The sequence below is a fragment of the Centroberyx affinis genome, unplaced genomic scaffold (genome assembly GCF_046629955.1).
Source record: "Centroberyx affinis isolate AG114_WGS23_722 - 3 ecotype Tasmania unplaced genomic scaffold, CSIRO-AGI_Caff_v1 ptg001814l_1, whole genome shotgun sequence".
Classification (NCBI taxonomy): domain Eukaryota; kingdom Metazoa; phylum Chordata; class Actinopteri; order Beryciformes; family Berycidae; genus Centroberyx; species Centroberyx affinis.
This window is the reverse complement of record NW_027280200.1, coordinates 144,459-157,932: the sequence shown is the minus strand read 5'-3', so window position 1 is coordinate 157,932 and position 13,474 is coordinate 144,459. Positions and strand designations below refer to the sequence as shown.

The window sequence follows — 13,474 nt, the reverse complement described above, 5'->3', positions numbered from 1 at the left end:
TTATTATTATTATTATTATTATTATTATTATTATAATGGAACAACAACACAAATTGAATATAATTTGAGTCAATCAGTCAGTAGGCTGTAGTTCACATAAGCTCTTTACTCACTGTTGTATTCATAGGTTTGAGTAGAAAATGCAGGGTGAAGTAGAACATCTCCCTCCATGGCCAGATCACTGAGCTCTGCAGTCTTAGCAGACAGCTTGGTGATTTCCACACAGTATTTCTTTGTGGTGCCATCCTCAGCCACCACCTCTATTTCTACTCTGCTCAGCCCATCACTCAGTTTAATGGTCCTGGAACCGTCACCAAAGAGCTGGAAAAAGAAAAAGAAAAATATTGATGATGTTGAAGAGGGTTACTTTTTATGAAGTTTGAAATATTTAAATCCCAAACGAGAAACTTTGTTGGTTTAATTAGCTAGATAAATAACTACTCACAATTTTACATGAAGCCCCACAGTCACTAGTAATCAGGTCCAGGGTCACTTTGTTGACATTGCTTTCCACTGTCACTTTGTAGTTTGTTTCTTCTGCTGTGAAAGCTGGCTGTAGCTTCCCTCCAGAGATGGAGAGCTTCTCCAAATCACAGTTGTCCATTTCTCAAGCCTGTTTTACAGCTGTTTTACCTGTGTTTACAACAGCGTTGACTGTCCCAGTGCACTCAAACTGCTGTTTGACATCTCAACACAGTCTGCAGCATTTCCTGCGCCGACGCTTGGGGTTACCATAGTAACGTGAACACTTCTGCTGTCGACAGTATTGCTTACATGCTTGATGCGCATTTATATCGCTTGTTTACTAAAACAAAACAACTCCTACCAAAACTACTTTTGTTGCCGAGCACATTTAGTTATTACTTCTGATCAGAAACACTCGAATGCGCGACAAGCCGACATCAGTTCTCGGAAATAGGAGCTTAATGCGGAGCACTTGAAGGCAGCATTCGTCGTGGAACAGTCAAGTCTTGCGTTTTCTAAAACCGCTGACCAGCACATGACGTGGCATACAGCTAGCTATTATAGCTGTTGCTTTCGTAAATGTTGTCTCCAAATATAATTAGGTTTAAGTAAAATATTCATAACATATAAACATATTACGCTCTTCCAAAACAGCAGACGGCAGTAGAGACTTTACGGTCTACGAGTAGAGTACAGAAGAAGAGAAACCGTGTTGTTATTTGACGTCACTTCCTGTCACTTACAGCGTGGTGTGTGCAAAGAAGGTAAGCTAGCTAGCTCTCGTCAGTATGCTGTTTTAAATTATATGTGTATCGATGTTAAACCAGGTCTAAGTGTCGATTCACATTCTAGTATGCGTTTTTATGTTTGTCGATGTAACCGTCAGTCTGTCATCCTGTTAGCCCCATACGTTAGCTCTCTTTGTAGTTACAAGCTAGCAGTTGCTACTAGCTAACGTTACTCCTTGCTAGCTTTGAAATGGAGCTTGTTGCTAGAGATAGGCAAACGGGAAGACAAGGGGAGCTAACGCTATACGCAAGTCATTCAATTTAACACACACACACACACACACACACACACACACACACACACACACACACACACACACTCAGGACACCAGGGTTACACAGCATTGTATGGCTATATTGTTGCAGGAGGATGGCAGAGGATATTCAAGCTGAAGACTATCCCACAGAGATTGAGGAGCAGCTCACAGGCTTCGAGTCCTCAGTTACTTCTGTCAAAACTATGCTGCAGACCTTGATGTCAATGCCCAGGAATGACCTGTTGCAGAAGGTAAGCCATCATAAACTACTGAATCACTATTAGTGCCGGCGTTACATTACACTGACTCATCTGTAGCTGTTCTGACGTCTGATGTGCCATCTGAGATAAATGTGATTTATTTCTAGCTGGATCCCTTGGACCAAGCCAAGTTGGACCTGATGTCTGCCTACACCCTCAATTCACTATACTGGAGTAAGTTTATTATATTCAGTTATACATTACTTAGACAGGTATCTAGATAGGAGGAAGATAACTGTAAGCCAAGTGTTAGGCCAGGTGCATGTAGTTTTTTTTTTTTTTGGCTTTGGCTTCACTGTGCTTAAGTTAAAAACAATGGGGGTGGCTCGGTGGGCTAAGGCGCATACCATGCAGCCGTGATGACAAAAATGGCACAATATAATAAAAAATAATGGATATATAATCAGACAACACAATAACAGCATGGCAGGGCTGCAGTGCCTGTGCACATATGTCATTTCTGATGAAAAGATTCTGTGATTGAAGAACTCAATAAGGAGAGGGCATGTGGAATAAGTACCCCCTCTCAAGTACATACTTTGAGACACTGGGCGTTATTTACAGCACTGTGACATATGAATGTACAATGTTCATGGCTTTTTTCTCTGTGTGTATCCAAGGAGCTATGCATTCATTTTATCTTGGCTTAGAAGCAGGTGTGTTGGTCAGTATTCCTTTGGCACTATTTCGAAATAGTCTCATTTTAATTCCTTGTTGGCAGTGTACTTGGTTACACAAGGAATAAATCCCAGAGAACACGGAATCAAGCAGGAATTGGTAAGTACGTTTTCGCCCTGCTGTGTTTGACTTTTTCACTCTTTCTCACTCTTATTTATGTGCGTTGTCGAACGCCTCTGTAACCGTTCCCTAAATGTTCTCCAGGAGCGAATAAGGACATACATGAACAGAGTGAAGGAGATCACAGACAAGAAGAAAGCGGCCCGTCTGGATAAGGGTGCAGCTGCACGCTTCGTCAGGAACGCCCTCTATGATGCAGAGGAAGCAGCTTCCAGGAAAGCAGCGTCCAAGAAAGCAGCCGGCGCACCGGCCGACACTCCGCAGTCAAAGAGGCCAAAGCAGAGTTGAAGGAAAAGAGGAACTTTATAGTTTGGTCCTAGTCTGTACTACTCTTTGTATTTGTCTTCTGGGCAGCAAACAACAGAGTTGATGCCTTCATGGGCCATGTCTATTAAGGCCAATGATGCATAAGGCAACTTGACACGGTAACATACATGATAGCAGGAACTGACGTGTGACACAAAGCAAAAAATACAGAATAATTTGTCTGGGCAACATAAAGTTGCTAGTCAATTATTGTAATAGCCTTGAGGTAGCTCCTTGGGCACTGCTGCCCTAATTGGCCAAAAATGTACCAAATGTATTACAGACCCGAGACTAATAGCAGTCCTTGACACATCATCTCAGGTACTGCTGTACCAGTCAGTCTAGTCACAGACAAAGACAAAGGACCCTGTTCCAGAATTTCACTAATATTATTCTGTAATTTAAAAATACAAAATTTTATCAGTGAGTTGTTACATAAGTCTGTATGGTCCTTTGACTCTGTAAGTGGGTGTTCAATGCGTATTCGGCAAAGTAAGTGGAGATTGAGACGGGTCCAACCAGGACAGTTTGAGACTCATTCTGGAGCTATTCATTAAAATGTATCGTGTTCAAGATTGTAAGGTTCCCTCTTCCAGATAAATGAGAAATATGAATTTCTCTATTGTGAAAATGTGATTCTATGAATCACTTATGGATAATGTTTTTTACTTGGTCCATGTGTTTTTTTGCACATACCAGGTTTCAATTTTTTTTTTAAAATGATAAATAAGTGTTGGGTGTATTTTGTTTTCAGTATTGACATCAACATATAAAATACTCACCAGACATATTTTGTTTGAGAATTTAACTTTTTCTGTCTATACCATATATTTTGTCTCAAAGGAAAAAATAGTCTGTTTTATAATTTTATCATTATCATCTGACAGTAAAAGGTGGCTTTGTTTGACATATGGAGTACAGTTTGGTAGCTGTATTCTGCAGCAGCTTGATTCGCTTATGCGAACACCCAGCTAACAGTCAAATACACTCACAAGTTGAAAATGACTTCCAAGTGTGCTATTACATCTGAGTTGGTGATATTTGTTAGAGAAGCTACTGTAAACTGGTAAAATTACTGTATAACCAGAAGTCATTGGTTAACAGTTAAGGATATATTGCTTCATCTGACTGCTCTGACTTTTGGCATAATTGTACCTCCTGCATACAGGACACTGAAAACAACATGATTTCCCACTGATTTACAGTGACAACTGGTTTCATGTGATTTCAGAAAGGACTTTCCACCAAACAGCAGCCTAAGCTCAGTGAGCTGTGGTGTTGTGCGTCATTTTGCCAATCTGCTATGGAAGGTGTTTTGGTTTGTGTCCTGGCTGACAGTATGTTTGTTATGTTGACCATGAAACGACTGACAGGAATGATGTGTTATACCAGGTATTTACATCCAGCTACTGCTTTCTCCATTAAAAATAATATCTAGATGATCAAACAGACTTGTCTTTTTCTTAGTCAGGCTTGGCTTTTCTATGTATCATGGTTTACGTTAAGAGGTTGGGTTGTTCACATTTCAACAATGTCTTCCCAACGGAATGCAAAAAGAGGAATTTTGAGTGTCAAATTGTCAGTTTCTGTTACTATTGGAAGCCCCAGGATACAGTATGGTGGGTCTGGACAGCCACAAGAGGCTGTGATTTACAGGTAAGAGGGTTTTTTAGCATAATGTGAAGTGACTTTCTAAAATCACTGAAGCGCGGTGCTGAGTGGCTTCATTGCTTTTATAACACACCGTTATATTTACAAGAAATGTTCAATAATTATTCTTCCACAAAGCAGTACAGTTCTTTAACTTAAAGTGGTTGCGTAGTAGCGACACTTTGCTGTAAATACCGGTGTGAGCGGTGATGTTGTGTCAGCACATTGAAACTGAGCTGTTCTGTGGTTACAGGTGTTTATCCGGTATTTTACAGCATGAATGACTCAGCCAAGCACAACAGAACCAGAGCCATTTGTTTTCTAATGATGGGTATTTTATGCATGTCACTGAGGCTGTTATTCAGAGCAATGTCTGTGCAGCAGTAGGATGAACTTCACTTCCTAGATGACTGACATTACAGGCAAAAGATGGCAATGATTCTATGGATCAGAGCCAAAATGTCCTGACAGTATTCTTGTGTATGACCATATTGGAGAGAAATTCAGAGAGGTAGAGGGTAATTGTAGGATCCTGTTAGGTTTGTGTATGTTCTAATTATGTCCTCACTCAAGGCAGGGATGGAAACTGGATCAAACCTGCAACCTTTTGATTACAAAATAGCCTCTCTAGCCGCCACATAGCCTCACGGCAGCTTCAGCTATTTCAGCGTAGGGCCTACTGAGACTTCTCTTCATAAAAACCCATGTCACATTTGATAAAGACACCCATATTGTTTCCTTTTTGTAATTCCCTCTGGACAGCCGAGATCTTAATCTTAATGTACCCGCAAGTCACTGCATCCCTCTAATCAAGCCCAGGAAACAGTGAGGCAGTGAGTTAGCTCCTCAGGAATGTATCTATTCATTCTTTTCATCATCTTTCCTTTTCTCATCCTCCCTGCAACAGCGTCCAAAAATGACATTTGTTTAGCCAAACCGCCCTACTCCGTCCTTTTACTTTTTCCACCAAGTTGTTGATTCTAACTCTGTTCAAAGACGTGTGTCAAACTTCGCCTGATGAACAGGCCCGTCTGCATATTGGAAAAATATGGATTTTTCCATTTTTTTTCCCTCTAACGTTCGCCTTCCTTCGCCCTCTTACCCACATGTGCTCAGTATAAAGGGGTTAGGTCACTGTGCAAGCAAATTTGAACAAACAAACTCTCATGTTGAAATGGCGTGCGCTAACAAGCTCCAAACCCCGGTTTGTCCTGCGGTTGTTTATTTATGCTGTTTGTGAGGTGCGCTGTTAAGCTTGTGGTGAGGAAGTTTAGGTTAGAGAGAGTGAAAGGCATCAGACCAAATGACCTCCTCAGGCAGAGGAGGGAGCAGGAGGCTTCCTTCCAGAGTTCACTGTCTCCTAAGAGGACTAACAGGCTTCAGTCAAATAGTACATCATTAGTGTTTGTTTTAACCTGCCTTGGGTGGGGCACATCAGCTACTTTGAGGTAAGTTGTCAGTCACAGAAAAGTAAACTAAATTGATGCTGTAAACAAACCTGAGTCAAGCTGATGCTGAGAATAGACCTTGACTAAAACAATACTTCCAAAATAATTCTTAGTATTTGTTTTAACTTAGAGTGCCAGATGGGTTGAGTTCAGATAGTCAGGTAACTTGGCAGTCAGAAGAGTATACGAACAATGACTTCCAAGATTTTCCTGTAATCTCCTGTAACTGGCTTCCCACTGGTCATGGAATTTCTGGATTATCCTGGAATTTTGAGAAGTGTATTTAGTCATTTATCAGGAAATTTGATAAATTCTCTTGGGTAGTCAGGGAATTTTATAAATGAGTTACTTGACAGGAATGCAGTAGAATGTATTTTTCAATTAGTTTTGCACATTCATTGCATTAGCTGGTGGTTTTCAGCCCAATTGTAGTGGAAACCAAACTGTTGACCTCTTTAGAAAGACAACATAAACAAGGAAGCTCTCCAACTTAGATATGTAAAGTCATGGAAAATGTGTGGAATTTTACAACAGGGACACAATAGGAACTCTGGATAAACTAACAGTATATGGCAGTGATTGTATTATCCACCCATCTAGGACTCCCACGCAGGTTAAAACAAACAAAATGTATTATTTGCAATATAAATTTGCTAAAAGGTGACTCATGACAACCATTGGCCCTTTATTCTCTCCGCTCTGATCCGCTTTCTATCAAATGATTTAATTATTACCCCGCTTCAATGGTTTTTATTATCTATGCAACATTGTGTGTGTGTGTTTGCTGTAAGAATATCATCACATCTAATTTCACGACAATGTGTTGATGAGAAAAGTGTGAGAAAATCCAGCATCTTTATTGTAACAGGTAATCCTGTCTTTTGGTATGGTGTTTTATTAATCACACACAGACTCAAAAAAAAAAAATGTAACTGTGGCCTATACCAGTGGTTCTCAACGTGGGGTCCGGGGACCACCAGGGGTCCTTGAGGGGGCTCCAGGGGGTCCCCAGCAAATTGATGAATTGTTAAACTTCACCATTATTTCATTTACAAGAAGTTAAGACAGTTAGAGAATGTAGAAGAATGACTACTTTGATCGTAGTTTCACTGTTTTCTCTCTACCTACAATATAGATAGTAATGGAATTCTGACAAAATCATATCAAACAATAAAAATATTCTCAGCTTTGGATCCAAGAGACAAAATCTCATCAAATGGGCGTCTGTTGCCCTAATGTGGACTAAATTAGGGGTCCTTCATATGAAAAAGGTTGAGAATCACTGGCCTATACCACCGGGGAAAAATGAGGAATTGCTGAAGCCCACTGGAGCAGGATTGCCTTGAATGAGTGAGTGAAAGAGAGAGAGTGAAAGAGAGAGAGAGAGAGAGAGAGAGAGTGAAAGAGAGAGAGAGAGAGAGAGAGAGAGTGAAAGACGGAGCTTGCAGCTTTATTCTGTCTGACACACCAGGAATTCCATGCAGTCATTTGTGCCACTTCCCATTCACCTTGGCCCCGCTGACAGAGCCGCTGATTAATCATGATAACAATGTTTTTCTTTTATTTAGCCCTCACCTCCCAGCGCTGGGGCAAATTACTTTTTTTTCAGATGTCAGAAGGTGGGATTGAATCTCGGACCACCGGGGTGTCCAGCAGGAACAGGGGTGGGACTTTTATTTTTGTGACTATTTAGATTTTGTTATACAATCCAGCTATGTCTTTGCAGTCCTCTTCCTTTTTGTAATTATTTTGTTTGTTTTGAGCTGAAACGGTTTTATAAGCCTGAGGTTTTATCATTAGTAACTGCATTTTTAATCGCTTTGGTTCTGCATTTTAGCACTATGCAAATTTAATAAAGCAAACTAAAACATATCACATTCATTTGTAATGGGAAATTACATTTTTTTCTGCATAATTACACAAGAAAACTACACCAAGTAACAAATAAAAGCTTACTGTTTTCCTGTGTTTTTTTGCAGCTGTGATCAAATCCGAGAATAAAAATGAACAAATTAGAATACTCTCACGCCTCACTGATTTGCCCTTATCTTTCACTTAGTTTGGTTATACTAGAACAGTGCATGCTCTCCCACAGTGGTTTCATCCTCTTTTCTTTCCCTCCATTCAGTCTTTCTTTCATCTATCTTTTAAAATCAAAATCACATCCATCAGCAAGTTCAACACATGTGAACGAATTTGTCTCGGTGACACTGGCGCAGAGGCATGTTGACAACTTGCGGATTATTAAAGCGCATGTTGACACATTACCACAATTGTCTTGCCCTTTCTCTCTCTTTTTCTCTCCCTTATATGCTGTTTTTCTATGTTATTTTTCAGTTCAGTTCCAATGACTCCCATTCTCATTCTCTGGGATCAGTCTCTAATGTCACTTCTCAGAGTCATCAAACGATTAGCGAGGCACAAGAGGCTGAGAAAAGACGAGCAGTAACTTGAGAAACTTCATCAGAAGGAAGAAGCAGCTCCAGATTTTAACTTTGACTTTTTTTCAATGCTCTCTCTCTCTCTCTCTCTCTCTCTCTCTCTCCCCCCCCCCACCAACCACTGTACATCCCAGTGGGGCTTTGCAGTGTAAGAAAATGACGCCATGTTGAAACCACGCACCGAGCGAGGCCTTGACCCCTCCTTTAAACACATCACATCATCATCACACTTCATTGAGTTTCCATTCTTTACATTACAACCGCCGCCAAAGTGTGTTTAATCTACAGGAGAAAAAAAAAACCCACACTGCACAGAAATAACTCAGTGAGTGAGTGAGTTGGGGTTGGCCTGTCAATCCTCAAGCTATATAGTGAACTATTAGGGATGAAAATACCACATTTTTGAAGTATGCTCATGAGTGGAAGGTCATAAGTTCAAATCCCCAGACTGCTTGGGAAAAGTTAATTTATTTATATAGGCCTTTATCACAAGCATGTGACTTTTTAGAGAATGATCTAGATCTAACTGCCTAAAATCTAACTAAAATCCGTATAGAAACATTCTCCTCTCTCTCAATAACTGTCAAGGCGCTCTTGAGCAAGGCACTCAGTCAGCTGCACTTGTGTCTGTATACTGTGCATATCCCAGATTTGAATGTGTGTAATTGTATAAATGTGAGGCAGAAAAGCGCTGAAAGAGAACACCGCCCATTAAAGCCTTTCAACGGATGAAAAAAAAGGCTTAAAAAGGAAAGATCCATATTAAAATAGGAATTCTGCATCTTTCTTCTCCCATGTGCGGACCAGCTTTGTGATGATGTCACTCTGCTGCGAAACAGGAACACTTGGCGACTATGTTGTGGCCATCTGAAGACCTCATCCATTGCTGTGGCCCGGTGTTTACCTCTGGCTCGGACCCCACTGACAGAGGGGGGAAGAACGGTCCATATGGGCGCAATGTGAAATCGGGGCTTTTCCCCTTTAAACCGTGGGCTTCCGATGCATAAAGCCACAGGATAACCATTTACCCATCAAAGAGTTGAGCGCAAAACCATCTCTGAATCCTTTACACACAAGCACACGTGCACACACACACGTGCACACACACACACACACACACACAGAGGGAGTTAGGCAGATGCAAAGTGAAGTACGTTCACCCTTACACATGCTGAGTGACTTACAAAGACACTCACACACACACAGAGAAAATGGCTTACACACATACACACACACACACACACACACACACACACACGGACACACAGAGTTGACTGGAGGTGTGTAATGGATTGGATCCCCCTCATAATTCCTGGGACAGTGTTGTCTTCCAGGTCCGTACAGAGGCGGATGAGACCACAGCTGCTCGGACATAAATTTCCAGAGGAATGCCTCAGGACCGAGCCTTCAGCCTAAAGACCATGACTGTAGATTCCTCACCAGATGACAAATGATGGTCCAAAAGTGTGTGTGTGTGTGTGTGTGTGTGCATGCGGTCACGTGTGTATATGTGTGTTTTCTCATGAACAGTGGCTATGAGCAAGGTCGTTGTATGGGCGTGTCTGCTTCTCTGTTTTCTCTATTTCTCATACACAGTCAGGCACATGCATGGGCAGTGTCTGTGTGTGTGCATACCTTTGCAGGAAGAGGTGTGTGTGTGTGTGTGTGTGTGTGTGTGTGTTGTGGGTTTGGGAGCAGGATGAAATGGCGTGCAGACAGGAGGGGGTCTCCTCTGTTGTCGGGCAGATGCAGCAGCTGGGGAAGGAGACGAGGGCAGCTGGCCAGGTCTCATAAAAAAAAAAAAAAAAAAAAATCATGAGTCCCAATCTCACTTTCCTATCCATACAGTAGCTAATGCTGGAGTCATGTTATCATAGAAGTGTGCAGTTTTAGAGGGGTGTTGTGGATAGGTTAGGTTGCAAGCAGCTTGTATGTTGTGATACCGACACGCCAACTGGGCAAATTTTCAAGCTTTTATTCTTCCTGGCTCTTATTTCTTTATCTAGCACTTCTGTGTTATATGTAAATATTGTAGGGACACGGGGGGGATTTGCTACACCTGCTCTCTGTGGCTTTCACTGGACAGCACTGCGTAGCATCTATTATATTGTGGCCTAGCCATTGTTATGCTTTGTTTTTTTTATCTCTTGTTTTCTTCTCTGTATGAATGATTGTGTATTGTGGTGTCTTGTTGTTTATGAACTCACTTGCCTTGAATTGCCCCTTGAGCGATGAATATAAGTATTTTGAGTGATTGATGGCAAGCTGGGCATTGAAACTTATTCTGCTGTTGCACACATTGTAAGTCACTCTGGATAAGAGCATCAGCTAAATATAAAATGTAAGCAGCTTGCAGCTTTTAATACTGATAGACTGTAAAGTATTACCAGGTATTTTCAGTGCAATTTCAAGCACAAGCACCTAAACTAGGAGCTTTTGTATATACTGTATATGCTTGACACCCCATCAGATAATCTCTTGGTGTGAACTCACTCCTAAATTGAAATACACTTGTTTCAGCTGCATCCTTCTCAAGTGCCAGAGGGAACAGGACGGTGTGTATTCAGGTCCGAGTCCAGCTGAGGGAAACTGTAGATGTTCAAGCAACTTTTATCTGTACTGAGAACAGCCACAAGTGTAGCACTCCTTTCATTTGCAGCGTTTGGTAATCTACATTTAAAGACATTTAAACCAATCAGAATCGAATAATATTTTCCAAGCAAAGGGGAAATATGCTTAAGCCTGTCCAGACTGCATATTGAGTTCTGCGCTTATTACACCTTATGGGACCGTTGAGCACACAAACAACGAAAACAATCTGCTGGAAATCATCTCCCGTCTCTCCTCAGTAGAGGAACACCTGCTGGAAACGGACGGGCAGAATCTCCCCCCTCTCTTCACCGCACACCTAGTTTCCTCTCTTCCCCCGATAAAATAAAGGGTTTATAGCACATCAATAACCCCTCTCATCCCTCTTCCCTCTCACTTTCACAGCCAAGGTTTACAGCTAGTGTGGGGCGGCTGGCTGCAGGCGGGCCTTGATGTGAGAGCCCGGGGCTAACGGTAGCGCTGGGTACAGTAAAGTGATGGAGGGCCCCCGCTTTTACGATGATGTGAATGATGTAGCCTGGGAGAGTAAAAGAGCTTGTGAGAGCAGCGGTGTGTGTCCATATACTGTACACGACTGGACTGCAGCCGTATTTGATAGATTATAGGCCCTGCTAAATATTTACATTACATTTTAGGCATTTAGCAGATGCTGTTATCCCCAGCGACGTATAATAGGTGTAATAGTAGCTATATTAGCTATATGTGTATATATTAAAAGCAGCCAATAATAGGGAGTGAAAGGGCGAAAACATTACTCAGACAACAGATATAACACATAATCCCGTGTTCATTGAATCTTCATGAATAATACAGAACACAGCTAAATCAGTGTTAATTAACTGCATACCAATGAGTCAATCAGTCCACTCACACTCCTCAAACACTTCTAGATAGTTTTGAAGAGCCATATCAGCTCTATGAGTGACTCCAAACAACACTAGCCAACTCCAAATAATCCTCACTGTAAAATCAACAGTTATTCATACAAAAACCTTTGTTGTGAAGTGGTGTAAACATCAGAACTAAGCAGCAAAAAAAAAAAGGAGGAACAGATGCAAATAGGAGAATAGCAGAGAGGAGATGTTAAGTATTTCTTCATGTCCTCAGACTGAGGAAGCCATGAAACAAACGATCACATGTGCGATCAATCTCTCGCAGTTAAAGTATTTACTGGAGATGATTTTCTTATTAGCGCTGCAGATGATGTCAGGACCAATGTGGAAAATATGATAGTATTGGAATTACACGCTCTTTGTGATACAGATGAAAGGAAGGGGCGGATATAGATTGTTCATTTCATTATCACCCTGGAGAAGGGTAATGTTTTGTACACTTACTCTATAATATATACACTGAATGTACAAAATATCAGGGATGACTTCCTGATATTGGGTTGCAGCCCCTTTTGCACAATCCACATCTCAGTTGTCTCAAAGCTTAACAATCCTTCTCTAACTCTTTATCTAGATCTCCATTGGATATCAATAAGGGACCATGGCTTTTTACCTGGATTCACCTCATCAGTGTGCTTCATAAAAAGAGTAAGTGTCCCTAATATTTGTATACATTCACTGTATATTTGTGTTTATGTTTTGCGACCTGGCAAATCCATCTTTTTCAAAATCTCTTCAAGGCTGCTTTTCCCAAAACAAATATATGCTTTTAATATATAAAATGTATAAAACTGCCCTTTTGGAGTCCCAGACCGTGCTTTTTTGGTATTCAGCAGTGAGTTCTACAGTATGAAGAAGTTAAAGGCAAATGAGTAAACAGTTGCTGTTCCTGCTCACAGCCACAGGGGGGCAGTCCAAGACAGCGCTACAGACCTGTTCTCTGGTCAGGCTTGAGTGGCAAGCTGAGGTTTGCTTTCCCTGCGACCACAGAGCAGATAGGAGCAGATTAGCCCTCGCTTGGCCGGTAATCACCCTTATCACACAGAGAAAACGACAACAATACAGGGAGTTTAATGACAGAAGTAATTGTTGTGGAAGTCCCACGTTATGCTGCGGTGGCGTGATGAATGACAACCGCAATGCACTGCGCTGTGCTGCGAGGAGATTGCTGCTGCATGGTTGTTATTTAAACCCATTTGTTATGGTTGCAACTTTCCTCTGGGGTTGCTTAGCGGAGGGAAGTGACTTAATTTCAAAGGGGAGTAGGAGGAAAAGTTTTTTTTTCTTGTCGAATGAAAAAATTGTTTTCATTGTTGATGAATCAAAATTGATTGTGTGTGTGTGTGTGTGTGTGTGTGTGTGTGTGTGTGTGTGCATGTATGCAATATGGTCTCTTACTCTCGTGCAAAAGCTTTTTCTGCAAATCTTACTACAGATACACATATAAAGTACATGTATACATACATACGTACATGCATACAAATGTACATACACGGTAAATGTCAACTCCCATGAGGAAATTGCAATGTTGTCAGCTGCATAATAATCACTGTAAAGT

General features: G+C 41.3%; 1 protein-coding gene across 1 annotated transcript; it reads left to right on the top strand.

Annotated features, from left to right (window-relative positions):
* Positions 1–1,196: 1,196 nt before the first annotated feature.
* On the top strand, positions 1,197–4,314 carry c1d (C1D nuclear receptor corepressor). Its single transcript, XM_071529617.1, has 5 exons — positions 1,197–1,229; positions 1,620–1,761; positions 1,878–1,944; positions 2,492–2,547; positions 2,653–4,314. The coding sequence occupies exons 2-5, from the start codon at positions 1,624–1,626 to the stop codon at positions 2,854–2,856; spliced, it is 465 nt and encodes a 154-aa protein (XP_071385718.1). The 5' UTR covers positions 1,197–1,229; positions 1,620–1,623; the 3' UTR covers positions 2,857–4,314.
* Positions 4,315–13,474: the final 9,160 nt, after the last annotated feature.

Bases quoted from the DNA above. Each gene is read 5' to 3' on its own strand.
- c1d (XM_071529617.1), top strand. From the start codon at position 1,624: ATGGCAGAGGATATTCAAGCTGAAGACTATCCCACAGAGATTGAGGAG. The intron at 1,945-2,491 runs GTAAGTTTATTA...CCTTGTTGGCAG, and splicing joins CCTCAATTCACTATACTGGA to TGTACTTGGTTACACAAGGA. The intron at 2,548-2,652 runs GTAAGTACGTTT...AATGTTCTCCAG, and splicing joins ACGGAATCAAGCAGGAATTG to GAGCGAATAAGGACATACAT.